The 17,558-nt window shown below is 34.0% G+C and overlaps 2 protein-coding genes across 6 annotated transcripts in view; one reads left to right on the top strand and one right to left on the bottom strand.

Annotated features, from left to right (window-relative positions):
- Nucleotides 1-9,959, bottom strand: part of LOC111509303 (uncharacterized) — a 75,303-nt gene extending 65,344 nt beyond the window's left edge. For all 3 annotated transcript variants that reach the window (XM_074173239.1, XM_074173240.1, XM_074173238.1), the window contains exons 1-2: nucleotides 9,561-9,959; nucleotides 4,383-4,552 (exon numbers count right to left, since the gene is read on the bottom strand). In XM_074173239.1, the coding sequence (XP_074029340.1) occupies nucleotides 4,383-4,552; nucleotides 9,561-9,944 (554 nt within the window). In that variant the 5' untranslated portion in view covers nucleotides 9,945-9,959. The remainder of the gene's footprint in view (nucleotides 1-4,382; nucleotides 4,553-9,560) is intronic.
- Nucleotides 1-17,558, top strand: part of LOC111506084 (protein phosphatase 1 regulatory subunit 14B) — a 104,354-nt gene that overhangs the window by 16,473 nt on the left and 70,323 nt on the right. The window contains exon 1 of one of the 3 annotated variants that reach the window (XM_074173252.1): nucleotides 16,659-16,826. The exons of the other annotated variants lie outside the window; for them this stretch is intronic. The gene's annotated coding sequence lies outside the window, so the exon portion shown is untranslated. Of the gene's footprint in view, nucleotides 1-16,658; nucleotides 16,827-17,558 lie in introns of those variants that run through there. 3 annotated transcript variants of the gene reach the window in all.

The raw sequence follows: 17,558 nt of genomic DNA on the forward strand, positions 1-17,558 counted from the left end.
TCAAAGTCGATATACTTATGAATTAACCATTTTATTGAGTCCACTTTAATGGAGTCCCCTGCATCCATGTGGGGGACTCTATGGTAATGATCTGAGATTGTCGTTGTAATTTTTTGTTCATGAAGTTGTTTCAGGTATCTGGAAAAAAATTCAAGCAGCAAATTGGTATTTTTTCACCTTGCGAACCGTCTAACCTGTCTATTCATTACAAGACCACAGAAAGCTCTGCCACTTCATGGACCTACTGAGTTTTCTCAAATTTCTTTTTGGCATCTATTAGAACAGTTGTTTTCTCAACCATTTTTTATAGAACCTCCTGATGTTCGTTTCCTTCTTTTGTGATCAGTTATGGGTCGTTCATAAAATGCTCTGCTGCCTTATACAGCCCTATTCGTTTCAGGTAGTTTCTAAAAGGAAAGTTTTCTGAGTAGCCCTGTGATTATTCTTAGTCTATTAAAACATCATCAGTTTTTTATTCTTCCAGTTTGTCGGATCTGGCACACTCAACAGTCCATTAGTTTCCTATGACTCCTGAGTATCATGACATCCAGGGCAAACTCACTCTTGTTTTCAAGTTGTTCATGACTTACAAACATTCTCTTTCAATCCATATCGCCATTACCGCCTTTACTGGCATGCTAACGAATCATCAGAATTCATAATAATTGAACAATTCTCACATTATGAACCTTTTTCTTATTACACTACACAGTGGTTTCTTCAGTGGAACCGGTTACCTCAATTTTACAATGAATTTCATACAAATTGCAAACATAAGTTACAATACACAATAATTGGTCAAATGAAATCAATTATAGGTAAGCGGGTAAAGTTTAATAGGTAATTTGAATGTTTTCGTTTATTATTTTCCAGAAATTCCAGCAGGTTTAATTTTCGTCCTTAATTTTTGGAAATTATACTTCTTTTGGATAAAAGTAAATTTTTACGATGCGCGCGCACATCGTCACGAAAAACCGACACCCTGAAGTTAGCTTCTTCTTCTTTAATTTATATGAACGTTGCTTCTCAGTCGCGGGCGTTTGGCCAGACTCCTCCTGTCCATAGTAAATCTAAGTTTTCCCATTCACTTTTTCTTTTATAAAAACACTCGTCGAATCGGTCGACATCCAGCCTGGTTACAGGCGTAGAGGGCCGCCAGTCCTCTCAAAATATCTTTCACTTCAATATTTATTCGAACTTGACTCAATTTTTTTAAACACCTCAATTTTGGACTCCGACCACGACATCCACGTGCCATTTTTGAGAATTGTCGTTATCAGCACAACCGTCCTCTGTCACGATCGGAGAGAAAGTCCCTGAAGTTACCTAGTCAACATTCTAGTTTTTCAAAAAAGGTTCAAACAGAGTAAACTTGAAGACATCTACATAGTATTGCTTGAGAAGTGGCAACTGTATTGAGAAATTGAATCATTCCAAATATTAAATTGAATTTAATGTTTCTTTCTTGAAATTTTAAATAATAAAAATTATCGTCAGGTTGTCTCATACACAGTACAGCATGACGATAGTATCTAAATGAATTTTAATGAATAGGTGGAATATATGAATAAACTTAAACTTACGAACTTAAAAAGAAGTATAACTTCTTACGTCCGTACATTTAGTACATACACTGTTTTTTTATGTAATATGTCATCCTTGCTAGAATATTACTGTTGAATTCATCATTCACAAACTTTACTTGATTGAGTAGCTTTTTGATAGTGATGGAACCTCAAATCGAATATAATAAAAATTACTCTTTACAATACAATAGCTTCCTCAAGGGTAAACAGTTTACGCTTGAGGAAGATATTGTATAGCGAAATACGTGTCGCGGTTTTTGTGAAACCCTTTATATTGAAAATTATACAATAAACTGTATTATTTAATTTTAATATGGATTATCATCAAGTATCGACCAATTCTACTCAATTACAAACTATAAATATAGTTAAAAACTTCAACAAATATTTGAAGTGATACCTTGAATTGACATAACTTCTTATTCTTGAACGGATTCGAATAAACTGAATATTGAGCGAAGTTTATCGGTTAGGTCGTTTTTGAGATTCGACAAAGAGACAAACAGGCAGGCAATCAGTTGGTAAGACATATTCACGCCAGAGTAAACACTATCTCAGACCCTAGATTGCACAGAAACATACCGTGTTAGAAATCACACGTTAAAAGGTAAGACCTCGTTAGTCTTTAGCTCGCACAAGTTTCTCAACTTCTGAGAGTTGTCGTTCGTATGGGGGCGACAGCTGATTATAAACGGAAAAACATATTTTAAACAGATACGCTAGCATTTGACCAGAAGCCACCATCAAAAGAATATTTTAAACCACTTTCAATTATTATTTTGCAATGTCAGTAGATGATTATTCTCTAGCAATAAAACATATACAATGCATTCCATTTAAAACGAGCCACCCTGAATAACTGTTGGTTCACGAAAAATTAAAAAAAGTCAACAATAGTATGTCACTTTCCCTATCGCATTCCCAGAGCATGTCACCAATTTTTTTAAATGGATCACCCAATATTGTTTCACATTATCAGATGCTGCATGATGAGCAGGTTTCAACAAAGAATAAAACATCTGAAGCTTATGGTTCGGGAGCTACAAATTATTTGAGTTGAAAACGAGCCACCCTGAATAACTTTTGAAACAATGATTTGCAGGAAAAATAAAAAAACAGGTCAACAATTATACAGGAGGCCACATTTTGAAATATTCGTTGTAGAGAGAAATATGAAAGCAGTAAATCAGAAAAAAGAATTTTTTATTAATTCTTGAATCAAAATCTGATGACTGGACAATGAAAAGGAAAAAATTTTGTTGAGTAGATAGTAGAAAAACTATTTCATTTTCGAATAAATTTATACCCTCCTCAATTGCCCTATTGATGCACGGTATTATTCGATTCTCCAACATTTGCAAATATTTATCAATAGTCAAATTATCATCGATAAAAAAGGTCATATGATGTGGTCACCTAAAATTCCGGCCCAAACATTCAGTTTTTGAGGTCGTTGGGTATGAACTTGACGATATAAATGAGGATTCGTATCACTCCAATATCGACAATTTTGCCAATTCACCTCTCCATTCAAACTAAACGTATATTCATCCGAAAAACAAATTTTATACTAGAAGTTCATATGCAAGTTGATCCGTTCGGTGAGACTTTCACAAAACTCGATACGTATATTGAAATCATCTTCGTTCAATTCATGAAATAGTCTAATCTTATATGGATGAAATTTGTACTTATGAAGGATCCTGAAAACATTTGTACGACTGATTTCTGATTTTCGAGATAACTTAGTAAGAGAATGCGAATTTTCTATTAGTCCAACGTGCCTTAAAACTGCAGTACATATGGGCAGCAGCTCTAGCACTATTTCCATTCTGGTAGTACAAACCCACTATTTCAATCCGTTCTCGAAGCGTATAAACTATTGCTTCTCAAGAATTCACAAAAACAGAAACACCAATTGTAACTTCACCTGGTAGGTAATCGTTATTGTAGAATGAGACAAATACAAAATGAAGAGAATATCGAATTCAAACTCAACTAGGCAAAATAAGACCTTTTGTAGTATACTTCACGAAAACTCCTATGAAACCAAGGTAACAGATTGTACAGAAGTTCATTCAGGGTGGCTACTTTTCAACTCAAATAATTTTTAGCTTCCAAACTATGATTCAGACCATAATGTATTCTACTTTGTTGAAATATGTTTATCATGGAACATCTGATAATGCAAAACAATTGATCCTTTAAAAAAATGGTGACTTCTCTGGGGGTGCTCTAGGAAAAGTTTAATAAAATGTGAATATGACAAAATGTGTCCCCCTGTATACTATTGTTAAAGTGGTTTTTTATTTTTCCTGAAAATCATTGTTCCAAAAATTATCCAGGGTGGCTCGTTTTCAACTCAAATAATTTGTAGCTCCCGAACCATAAGGTTCAGACCATATGTTTTCTACTTTGTTGAAACCTGCTCATCATGAAGCACCTGATAATGAGAAACAAAATAGGTAATACATTTAAAAAAATTGGTGACATGCTCTGGGAGTGCGATACGGGAAGTAACATCAAATGTGAATATGTCAAAATGTGTCCCCCTGTATACTATGCTTGACGTGTTTTTCTATTTTTTCCTGCAAATCATTGTACCAAAAATTATTCAGGGTAGCTCGTTTTAAATGGAATGCACAGTTAATTTCTAACCTGATTATAATTAAAATATCCCACATACGTTCTATAAATTCACTTGCATTACCTTTTCGTCCTCCTAGTTAATTTTTATCGTACTTGTCTTCATGTAAACCTCTACAATGAGAATAGATTATAATTAGCAAATATTACCTGAGCTTTGTTAAATCCTGTTCGTGCTTGGTGAGCTTAATTTGGCTTTCTAAATCCGGCAGATGTCTATTTATGGCTAGAACGGCGCTCGAATAGTTCACGTGATGAGTGAATTTACATTTAAAATCTTCTGGCGGACCACAATGGAAGAGGTAACAGCTACCAGAATTCTTGAAAAAAAAACGTATAAGAATTAGTCTGGAAAAAAACGATACTAATTCTTCTGAAAACTATAAAAAAATTGAACTACGGCATAATCATCCTAGAAGGAGGATAGCTGGAAGTTACTTTACAGGATGAGTAGTGTTGCCAATAGAAATTGCACAAAATACTCCAAAACTTGAGACAAAATGCTTGTATTTTACCGACAAATTAATGAAAATCCTTACAAAATCCTCGCACATCTTAATTTGGTTCGGAAACCTTAGGAAACTGCGATGTTAGATGAAACGACTAATGATAAATGCATACTTTATATTTTATTGAATAATGGATCAAATCAAAACCAATCAAAATGTACTTTATCGTCTAAGATAAAATCTCATTGACACAGTGTTACTATTCTAAGAAATACTATTATAATATAAACAAATTAAAAGATATTGTCGAAGATAAAATCTCATTGAAAAAGTGTTACCTACTATTTTAAAAAATATAAGATATACAACATATGCTACATATTGAGATAAATAATGATGAATATTCTCATGCAACACATAAATGTAGATATAAGAATATAAAAACTATAAAGCATAAAATATAAATAGCGAATGCATAGAAAATAAAAGTAAGTATCTAATAGGTACGTCGTGAACATTTTCAAACTATACAGTTCAAAAAAATCTGTTCAAAAAAAAAGTTGAAAAAGCCACAAAGTTTAAATACCAGTAGGTACTAAAACATAAAATCACTAAAAAAACTATGCACATTACAATTTGAAAATATTTACTATATATGAAAAATAATCAATAAGTTACAATTCTGGTATAATCAACAGAGTTATGTGGTACATCATTTTTTGTATAAAGATGGAGAAGTAGAAAGCCAAAACCTATCATTCCCAAAAATTTACCTCTCCTAAAAATATACCCCATTCAATTCAAAGTTGAATTGTTATTTTTCACTTGTATTATCCAACAAATAGTATAGCTCAGTTTGAATCAGACCAGAAATTATTTTATGGAAATAATAAAATTAAATATGAAAATGTTAGACTACTTTGTATTCAACTAATAGTGCTTTAATAAAGCTACAAAACACTAAATGCATCAGGAAAACTTTTTTTTTGATGTCTAAGTCTACGTCAATATATATTGGGGAACTTCCAATGTAAGAAAGAAGGAAAATCAAATGTATCAATTGAAATGAAGCTTCAGAATCAAACTAAAACAAAAAGTACATTATGTCAATTATGATCATTGAATACACGGAAATCACTGTTCTTATTCAATTTCCACATCAAACATTTATAATGAAATTGAAATAGATATACCAAGGAATGCTATACAACAGAATATACAAAAACGTATTGATATAAATTTTCACTTGCAAGAAAAGTCTCAATTCCTAGGAGTACTTTGACACGTTTCAGGTGAAAACAACATTTTTCAGAGATCTCCGAAAGGTGCTGATAGTTGAGTAGTAGACTAGTTGAAGATTACTATTTTCACCAAAACTTTTTTCTTCTTCCTTCCTTCGGAAGTGCTCCAATCTTTATATAGAACTGTAATATCTCAGTGAATACTTATTCAATTCAATAGAATTAGGCGCCATTTGAATCAGAGCACTTTTGCCAACGATTACTTCCGTCAGTATAAATCTAATGATAAAATATGAACTCTATATAAAATTTAAAAACATTTGAAAGTTACTCACACAGAAATAAAAAATAACTAAAACAATAATCAGGTATTTCGTTCCGGTATAAGTAATAAAAAAAGTGCGATTTGAATCAATTCAGAATAACAAAAAACACCTGCAGGTTGGAAGAAAGTCGCAAAAACACGTAAAAAAGTTGAGATGAACAATTTTTCAGCAGAAATTGTTTTGCTCTTTGTTGTGATCTGCCCCCAGGAGCTACTTCCCGAAAAGTCTTAAATGGAAAGTAGTGGTAGCCCATTTGGAGGGTCTCTGAACATAAACAAGATGCATAGGAATACTATGGTTGATTCCTTTTCTATGTAAAAGTTTTTGATGAAAACACTCGATTTACGACACTCTGGATTCTCCATAAAATAAAAAGATCCAACATATTTCGGAATCCCATTTACAGTGGCGTTAAGCGTATACCAATGTAACCCGCCATTTTATAGCTGCGCGCATCTTGAATTTGCATCTTTTTCAAAGTGTTAATACCACTATTCTACTAGTCAAAACCTGTCATTTGATACCCATATTGGGGTGGTTGTGAAAAAATATGTAATCCGCCATTTTGTAGCTGCGGTCATCTTAGATTTACAATGATACAAAATTTATTAAATTGTATTGTCATCAAAACCAAATGTGTTTACCAAATATCAGATCAATATATCAACAGGAAGGAGGTCAAACTTCAATTATTAAATTTGACCTAAACAAACAAACGGGGCAAGCTCAATAAAACCGTTTGAAAATGCTAAGCAAATTCATCGATATCATAAAATATATCGTTTCAATCATAACAGAGGTATGCAAGAAAAACCAGCTACTTAAAATAGTAAGAACATTCAATTTTCAGAAGTCTAATATGTGTGACAATTTTCCAGCATTTATAATGCATTTATACTTCTTTGGAATAAACTCAAATCAATCATGATGAATGAACATCGCCAAGCTTGTGAGGAGTGTTCCTCAATTTGGGTTATGCAAATTGCAAATGCAAGTTTGAACAAAGTAAAGTTGACTTTAATTCATGAGTTTTTCAAATTCACTTCGAAAAGTATTCAAATTGATGTTTCAAATGTTGGGCTTTGGTTTGTTTCTAACTCACATATTGGCAAGAGCCCTATATCAAGTTGAAATAATTTATACGTACCTAGATATTCTACTTTAAAAAAGGAAAATTATCTTTATAAATCAACAATTGAGGCAAAATATAAATTATAGTTCAATACCACCTCCACAAGCCACATAAACAACAGTTGTTTTGTTATTTTTTATATATAAGAAGATAGGTTAGGTGCACAAAATGTCATCGGAACTAGGAACATAAGTAAACAGAACAGCACGTATCTGAAATATGTCATCTTTGTTTGTCTCATACAGGTAACAGATTAATTGTCCTTTAATAGCTATAACCGATGTTGGTGAAATAGAAACGAATCCCTTTAAATGTTGAATGCATTATTTCATTCCTCTTTTTTAAGTATTTAAATAATTTTTTAAAGAAAAAGGTTGAAACGATAAGTTTGAAATGCGTTGTTTTAGAGCTCTTTTATGAAAACTACTTGATTTTCGTCAGGAGGAACATTCCCCATAATCCCAAGAGACGAAACAATTCCGTAACAGAAATGTTAAGGCGATAATTTATATAATTAGTTTCCTACCGTTATAGATCCATTAATAAATAATTTAAAAAACAGTGATTTGGATTATGACTTTGATTAGGTTTGTATTCGAGCCAGAGCCAAAGCTCGACTCGAAACCGGGCCGAGTAGCGGAATTTTTCACGAGCCGATCCGCAGTTATTGCAGCCCGAGCTCGATCCGGAGGGTCTGGAGACTAGCCGAGCTTATGTCGAGTTTTTTTGAACCATTAGAGGGTCCATTTTCACCCCTTAGAGAGGGATTTGAAAAAACAGGTATAGGTATCCCCAAGTATCTACCGAAGTACATTTAAAGGGTCTAGCCCCCTTTTCAACTCCTTAAGGGTTGATTTTTGCCACACTCCAACATTACATGGGGATACCGGAAATGAAAAGTATGCGCCTGCTTAGAATAAAATCACGTAGATCTCAATGTTACTGTAATCAAATTATGCCAAAATTCTTAGAAGAAACAAATATCCAAAAACATCAGCTATGAAATGACAGTAAACACAAAACTATACAATGACAACTCAATGTATCAAAACGGTTTTTATCTATTCTCAAAAGTTGTACATTTTGGAGCTATTCGGTTAACAACCTTTGGTATTGATATGTTTTCCTATTAAGTTTACGTTTTCAACGTTAGGAATGACAAATGTGCCATGAGAAGGTTCACCACCCTTTTGTGCCCCCTTTAAATTATAATTTGGAAAAACCCTGGTTCTAGGGCTGGTCGTTGATGAATGAGTATTTCTTCAATATGGATTTGACTCGAATTTATAACAAACTAACAACTTTCCCAACGCTTACGCCAAATAATTACTTTTTTACTTTTTTGCAGGACAAAACACAAGCACTACAGAAAAATCTTTAAGGCGCTCTAAGAGCGGTGCCTGTGCGAAAGTAGCGATTTACGTTGGATCTGATCTGAGCTTCATGAAGCATCAAAAGTTGCTGAGGTGTGTACAGTTTGCTGGTTCGGAACAGTGTTCCAAGCTTTTGATAAGCAGCCTTTGCAATACCAGCGACATGATTGTGCCAAGACATATTGGTGTTTTAACCCTCAACAAACGTATCGAAGCAAAAAGCGGAATTGTCTGACATAATTATAACCAGTTCGGAGACATTTATTTTTTTGTAGAAAACCGATTCCTGTGTTTTCATGGCATTGAATTGAACCTGGTTAGTTTCACGCCAATTCGAAATCACTTCTGGATCCTCATAAGATATGCAACCTCCTGCTGCCGGTGAAGATGTGCATCCGCAACCGATGTATTGGAATCTAAATGGAATGACGAAACAAGTGTGCCGTCGCGTCGTCAGTAAAGCAATATATTGGATTCTTCGTTTTTTCCATTAAGTCGTTGGTATACAATAACAAGATGGTTGCAGACAATATGGTATTCGAGAGATATCCATCGACGGCCAGTTGCATGGAACGTTCTTTCAGGAAGCTGGAGAACCATATACAAATATGATCCGACAAGTTTGGCCAGCAAAACCTTATTCCACACCCGGTCAAAAAAAGGAAAAAATTCTTCACGATACCCTCTATGTTATTACTTTTACATTTTCCATTGAAACAGTTGTTACCTTTCACTCATATTCATTGCAGTCATTCATTTTACTTATGGTTTTATCGTATATGAACTATATTCAAAGGTAGAACTCACCTTTTCCTCGAATACGAAAACGTCACAATTCTCAGTTTCGCAACATAACCGCAAACATTCCTCCCTAGATCCCAAATCTATTTCGTTCAGATATTTTGCTCCCATGTTTTGAGAATCTTGCGTTCTAATTATTTTATCTTTGTGTACATTGAAGTTATCAATGCAAGTTTGCAAATCTATTTCGGACCGTTTCACTCGTACTTTTTCTGAAAATCGTTCACTGCCCACAAGCGATATCAATATAAAGAAGGCTGAATAATTTATCACTACAAATAACATCTCGATAATTTTTTGGTATAAAATGTACAAAATTTCTGTAGGAAAATGACTGAACTTATCAGCTGCGAATGGCAGATCGATAATCGTTAGTTTGCGTTTGCGCATCCTCGTACAACGCTCTTCCTTGTAGACGCTTAGGAGACCGATAATGTAGCTTCGAGTATATTCAAATTCAATTCAATCCTCCGCTTAGAAAATCTGGAAGCAAATCAAGATTGAGCAATTTTTTTTTCAAGAATCATATTGTTAGAGAAAATTATATTTATTGCCAAAGTATTCTCGATTAGGTACAACTCATGATTCTGTCACACGCTGACATGGCAGAACGAAGGGAAGAACGGGGGAATTGCCGTCACTTGAGGAAAACTCCAAAAACTCCTCATAATACTTTGTAATGGTATGATTAATTGAGAGTTTTACTAGTCAACATATAAAGAAAGATTGGCTACCTTTGCCTATTGGTATCTATTAAACCAGAGTATGGGGGTAATGAGATTCACTGAGACAATGGTAACGAGCAAAAAATGTGCCAAAACATTATTTTCTTAAAACATGTATATTATATATTATAATTTAAGGTTTCAAATTTCAAAATGAAACTATACTATGAGAAATATGCAAAACCAAGTTTGATTTTATGTACTTCAAAACAATCATTTCCTGATACAAATATCGCAGACATATTTTTTTAGAATCACTTCTTGAACATTACTACAGGCCCAGCATTCAAATGATTACTCATTCGATTTTCCTGATTCAACAAATTATACATTTTTTAGAATCTTCATCTACGACTAATATCATCGCAGATGAGCTGTTATCATCTTCGAACAAAAATTGTTTAGTTCATTGTTTTGTTTTTGCAATAGTTTTTCTTTTTGGTACGTTATTTTCTTTGACGAGATGATGCTTCTTCTTCTCTTCTAATGAAGTTCTTTTTGGAGTGGAAGTGATTTTTCGAGAGTGTTGTATACTTGTTCGTTTTCAGACTTTTCCAGAGGTTGATGTTTCTGGAGATATAAGTGTCAAAACAGCATTTAGGTTAGAAAAAGCAAGATTAAGCATTCTTTCTGGTACATTCATCATTATTACAAGCGTTATCTCCGGTAGATGTTTCTTGTGATTGAGTTTCTTCGTCAGTGAATACATTAGAGGTAGCGATATTTACAATGAAATAGTCATCGTCGCTGAATACATTCGTATCAATCGGGCTTATCCCAGTGACACGGAATCCATTTGTAGCTACTTTGCTGAATGCTTTCTGAAATAAACCGATGTGACACGTATGATGAAGAAAGATTGTTTTACATAGTATATCATTTTGAAGGTTGAGACAGTATGTTTATTTTAGGTTGTCACGTATGGTGAATATACTCTTGTTCAAGTGAAGGTTAATCATCATCATCAGTTACTAGCAATGGTTTGGCAAATGCTAGTTTATTCACATCTATATGTGTTCTCTCTTCAACTCACAGACTTTATTCGCCTTCTTTGTTGTTAGGTTAGGTTAGATCCAAAGTGAGGTAGCGATATTTACGATGAAATAGCCATCGTCGCTGAATACATTCGTATCAATCGGGCTTATCCCAGTGACACGGAATCCATTTGTAGCTACTTTGCTGAATGCTTTCTGAAATAAACCGATGTGACACGTATGATGAAGAAAGGTTGTTTTACATAGTATATCATTTTGAAGGTTAAGATAGTATTTTTATTTCAGGTTGACACGTATGGTGAATATACTCTTGTTCAAATGAAGGGTCATCATCATCATCAGTTACTAGCAATGGTTTGGCAAATGCTAGTTTATTCACATCTGTATTTGTTCTCTCTTCAACTCACAGACTTTATTCACCTTCTTTGGTGTTAGGTTAGGTTAGGTCCAAAGTGAGTGGGTCTATTCGATCCTCCATCGCAACCCGCAAGGGTTTATTGTGGCTCAAACCTATTCACATTCGACCAAATAAACCCAGCTTCTTAACGAAGCCGATTAGTTTTTATGGTGAGTGGTCTTTCAGGTCAGTGACTCTGATATTCATAATGCTGTACGCAAAATTAATTTGACTCTTGAAAACGCGGCGAAGTTTTTGAACATAAACAATCTCAAACTGAATATCACTAAAACAAAAGCTATGATATTGACAACACAATATAAATATAACTTAATTGATATCAACTCCATTAATATTGAGACCTACGGCGAAACTATAGAAATTGTGGAAGAATTCAAATACCTAGGCTTCATCGTCGATAACACTTTGAACTTAAAAAAACACTTCCAGTATATGTGTGATAAAATTTCTAAAAAAATATTTTTTTCTTTACTGAATTAGTAGACAATTAACATTTCAATCTAATTTGACTGTTTATAAACAATAATCCTACCACACTTTGATTACTGTGCCACTTTGATATCATTACTAGACGGTAATTCCATCTCTACTCTACAAAAATTACAAAACAGAGGAATGCGCTTGTTATTAAAATGCCATAAATATACTCCTATATTATCAATGATTGATATTCTGAATTGGATGGCAATAAAATGTAGATTACAATATTTTTCTATGATATTCATATTCAAAATACTCATTGGAAAAGCACCACATTACTTCAATGAGTTTATTACATATAACCATCAGATACACAAATACGATACAAGAGGAAAAGATGAGTTGGTTGTCCCACGAACTTACCTTGCAAGAACAATGAATTATATTTTTCATAGAGGACTCTTGGACTATAACAAGCTTCCTAATGAAATTAAACAAAGTAACACCCTCCAACTCTTCAAACGATCCTTATCTCAATATTTACGGGCACAATACTATTCCAGTTGAGTTGTTCATCATTCTTCTCTCTATTAATCTCTTCATCACCTACTACTGCTATTTTTCCACTATATAGGTCTTATATATTTCATTTTTTTGTAATTTTGTTTAATAACTGATATATTTCTGTAATATTTATGTATATTAGGATATCTATGCCAAATAAATCTATTTCTAATATTTGTATTTCAGATGGTAAGAGTACGGCTCTGTCGGACTTTAAAAACCTGATTCGGTCCCCAGCGGGGTTCTTTGGTGTTCTCGACAGGCTTGTTGCAGGCTCTTCCTTCGAGCTACATAGATCGCATCTTTGGCACCATTTTTCCACGCCACCACTATAGCTGACTTAAAGTACCTTTGTTTTGATTGGCTTCCGGGAAGCCAATCAAAACAAACGTCAGTTTTGAAAGCCTACATTCCTATATAAGTCTTACTACAAGTACGTTTGTTGAACACGCTCCAGGGCATGGTTAATACCGAAAGTGTTCTCACGTTCGTCTTCTATTGAGGTGGACTCAATAGTGTTATTGGTAAGACCAGCTGGCGAACCTTCGTTGTTTCGTCTGAGTTTGCCCGCTTGCGATATATTTCATCGAGGCCACTATTCCTTGAAAAACTCTGCTGTTGAGCCACCATTGAACCGTCCCCAAAACAATATCTTTGTTCTAGCTCTCTCTTATGGTTCATAAGTCTGGTCCCACTAAATACAATAGTTGTATCACGAATCGGTTGAGGAATTACTCCTTTCTTCAGGAATGCAGGTTCTGAGATAGTTCTCTCCTTCACTTTTAACTTCATCGATCTCAGTGCGCATACTTCTTGATGTCTAGTTGTCATTGGAAAGCTTCATATTGTTTCTAGTATTGATGCATCCTTTGTCTTCTCTTAAGTCTGTGCAATCTGTTTTCTCTTAGACATTGACGATCTGTCGTTAGTACTCGATTGAGTCGGTAGCCAGGCGGTTCGACGTGGGTGCTTTGTTCGCTCACTCGAATTGACTGCCGTGTTGGTCGGTGGTTTAAGTCCCAGTCTGAACGATCGATTTTCACTTGCTATCGTCCAACCCGTGTTAGGAATCACACGTTAAAAGGTAAGACCTCGTATATCCTTAGCTCGCACAAGTTACGACTTCTGAGGGTTGTCGTTCGTAGGTTTGCTACAGCTAGTTAAGGGAAAAACAGATTTTTAAGATTTAAGATTTTAGATTCGAATACTTAATTTTATATTTCCGTCAAAACCCTTTACTTACATGCAGGGTACAGCGCGATGACTGTTGGTCAACCATATTTTGGGAAATAATAGCATTTTCCAATACTTCTGGTTATACCGGAAATTGGTACCAATTTCCTTAATTCAAATGTAATATCCTGTATATTTTCACATTTTTGAATACCTGGCTTAATTCTAATCTTAGTTTATGTAATACACGCTATACCACCTATACTTAAAAAAAATAGGCATTCGGCTTTCGAGTGATTCCCCCATAAAATTCAAAGGTCAGATAGGATACATAAATAATCTATTATTGGTTCATCAAAATACTCCATTCCATCGTCTTGTAGGAGTAACATTTCCAAAATGTTATACAAGGTGTTCGAAATCGATGACTAATTCTGAAGATATGAAAATGGGCCAAAACTCAGATTTCTCAAATGGGATAGTTTTGAAATTCCGAGATGATTTTTACCTCATTTTCATAAAACATTTCCTATATCAAAAAATCAACCGTTCACAAGATATTTCAGTTTTTCTTGAAAAAATAAAACATCCGCATGCCCACCATAAAACTACTTACTACTTACGAAAGCTTCATTTCGAACAGTTACAGAAATTTCATTAGGGATATTGATTTGCCGTCATGGTTTTTATTGAAGACAGGATTTCAGATGAATAAATAATGAATTTAAAAATAAGTAGGTAACTAGTCTAGAAAATGTATCTGATAAACTTGGAATGCTACTCAGTGCCCAACACCCAACAAATCAAAGTGGTCTTTTCAAAATAAAAATACAGTTGGAAAGCATTTTTTCTTGGAACAAAAAACAAAAACATTGGAAGTTGTCACAATTGCCATGTTGGTCAAACCGGACGACATCTTAAAACACGACTTTCAGAACACATGGGAGACTCTAAGAAACTAAATATAAAAACCCCCACAGCCCTCGTTGAACATGAAAAATAATATTGACTCTTTATTTATTTTGATCATCAACCTATTCTAGATGTTCAACAAAATGATATATATCCTCAAATGCGATGATGTTAACACTAGAAGAGATGTATATGGCCTCAATACTGCATATTTCAATTTGATAAGTAAAATACCGGAATAATTTACCCTTTTTTTCATTCTGTTTCTTTCTGTCATTGATTAAAACACGACACCACCTTATCAGAATCACAGATAAAGCCACTTGTTTATTTCATGTTGGTGTTGTCTCAAAAATTTGGTTTTTGCAATGTTTTTAATTTTATTTTCAAATGTATCTAATATGTCTAATGGTTTTTAAAATAGTAGTTTTAACACGAAGAAAATACTTTTCGATGAGTAATTCAATTAAGAACTCATCATTTCTAGTAGAATTGAAACGATAATAATCTCATAAGTTTTGTGGGAGGTATATTTATATAAATTCATTGTTACAGAGCCCTGCAGTAGAATTTAATTAAATTCGAAACGTCGGCAAGAAAACAACTGTTTTTAAAGAAAAAATTGATCCTGTTACCCAACCAACCTTTCTTCATTAAAATTAAGTATCCTAAATGTTTCATAAAAGAGCGAAAATTCAAAAATATTGCAGCCTTTTCAAACAAAATACAAAAACTATCTCAAAATATGTTAGATTTCAACGGCATCTAGGGCTTTGAATGCTTGTAAAACTTTTCTAGCCATATTCTCCTCACTTGTTGCATGATTTGCATACAAAATATTTTTGATATGTCCCCATACATGTACGTAGGAGACAGATCGGCAGAACGTGCTGGCCAAAGGTACGGCCCATTATTGGCAATCCGCCTATCAAAACAAATGATCGAGTAATACAGTTCCGCAATTATGAAGCGGTACTCCATTCTGTTGGTATCAAATATTGTTCGCATCTTCAAGTGATAAATTATTCACTGAAACTCCCATAACATTCTGTAGTATCTTACAGTATCCTTCACCATTCGAATTTTCATGATAGATACGTATACAAACACAGAATCCTATTGTTCTTTATAACACAATATTGATGTTAAAACTCTAACTTTCTTGAAAATACCTGTCACGGGCAACGTCTGGATTTTCATAGGCCCAAAAATGAGTATTATGATGACTGAATCATCCATTTTATTTATTAATTATTTATTAGATCCATGTTCAAAATGAATCTGAATCATTGGTCTTCGGTCGTTCATTATAACCTCATTTGGGGATATTCTCCTCGATAGTGATATTCATATGATACTAGCGAACCGCCCTGGCTCCTCACGGATGCAGTGTTGATACTAAATATAAATTCATCTGCCCGAAATTCAAGAGGATGGACAAACAGGTAACTTTATTTTATGAATGCGCCTCTTTCCTTCGCGACTGACGTCCTAGTTGAAATATTTGAAAAGCCTTCCTTATTGAACTTCTGCAACATAAAACGAACCTACATACAATCCAGTAGGACCCAGTAGATAGTGCTTCAATTACTTTTGAGATATTGTTTCATATCGGTTCAATCAATTTCATAATTGCAGTTATATCGATACTGCAGTAGCGATGTTATCGATAGAAAATTAACAACTTTCATTATTATCATCATTGCGAAGTACAGGTGAATGAATAGACTATGATGTCACTGCAACAAAGGTGAATCATTTCACCGCTCTCTTCGGACAAAGACTTTTTCATTACTTAGAATCGAGCGCGGGAAAAATTCCTGCTGGTAAATCCATTGCAGGATTAAAAATGTCTTTATTCGACGTGAGTCGAGTTTACCCGATAATGTTTCGAGTCTCCTCCGCCTGAACGCATTTTAACGCAGGCGTTTGCTGTAACCGGTGCGTCTTTGTGATCCTCTATTGAACTTTTTAGTCGGTTTGGTGTTAGTGATTTGGCCCTAAAGTGCTATTTTCGGGCGGTGGCTCTGTACTTCTGAGGAGGATTATAAATATCAGGCGAAATGTAAGTCATCATTTGGGATATTGCCGGTTTTGTACACTACTGCAGCGAAATGTGATCTATAACTTTGGTTGAAAGCAGAGCTCGACTGTATCTGCATTGTTTATTATTATGTATTAAGATAAACATTATTGAACTGCAGTGTTTATCACTGAACATGTCTAATATGGATTTAACTTCAACATTTTAAAACATAATGTAGAAGCTCAACAGTTATTCGTATTTTAAACTAAATGATTTTAGAATTATTTTTATCATCATTTGCGTTAATGATCAAGTGCTGTGTTCGGCAAATCTACTAAAAATGAACAATTTATAAGTTTTTGCAATAATTGTATCGGTAAACAAAATAGGTAGGTATGGAACTCGGTGTAGGAAATTGCCTATATCTAAGATTTTCAGTTTTTTCGGTTTTTCTCTAGATGTGAGGGTTCACCTGATTTGAAAATAAGGTGCCTGGTGGTACTTCTTGTTTCCTCAGATTATGTCGAAAGAATTTTACGCGGAATCACTTAAACTTCAATGAACTTATTATCCAAAACACATGATGACGACGAACATGAGAAAAAATATCAATTTCAACCTTCAAAATATACATTTACTTGATAGATCAGCGGATAAGAAATCTGTTAAGAAATATGATACGAAATTATTTTTACAGTTGGTTGAATTTTTATTATCGGAAAATCACCTGTTTAGAACGTTGTCGTTGAATAATTGTTAGCACTTAAGACC

This window comes from Leptinotarsa decemlineata, unplaced genomic scaffold, assembly GCF_025532065.1.
Source record: "Leptinotarsa decemlineata unplaced genomic scaffold, Ldec_3_MD MMD2_tig00000218_RagTag_RagTag, whole genome shotgun sequence".
NCBI lineage: Eukaryota > Metazoa > Arthropoda > Insecta > Coleoptera > Chrysomelidae > Leptinotarsa > Leptinotarsa decemlineata.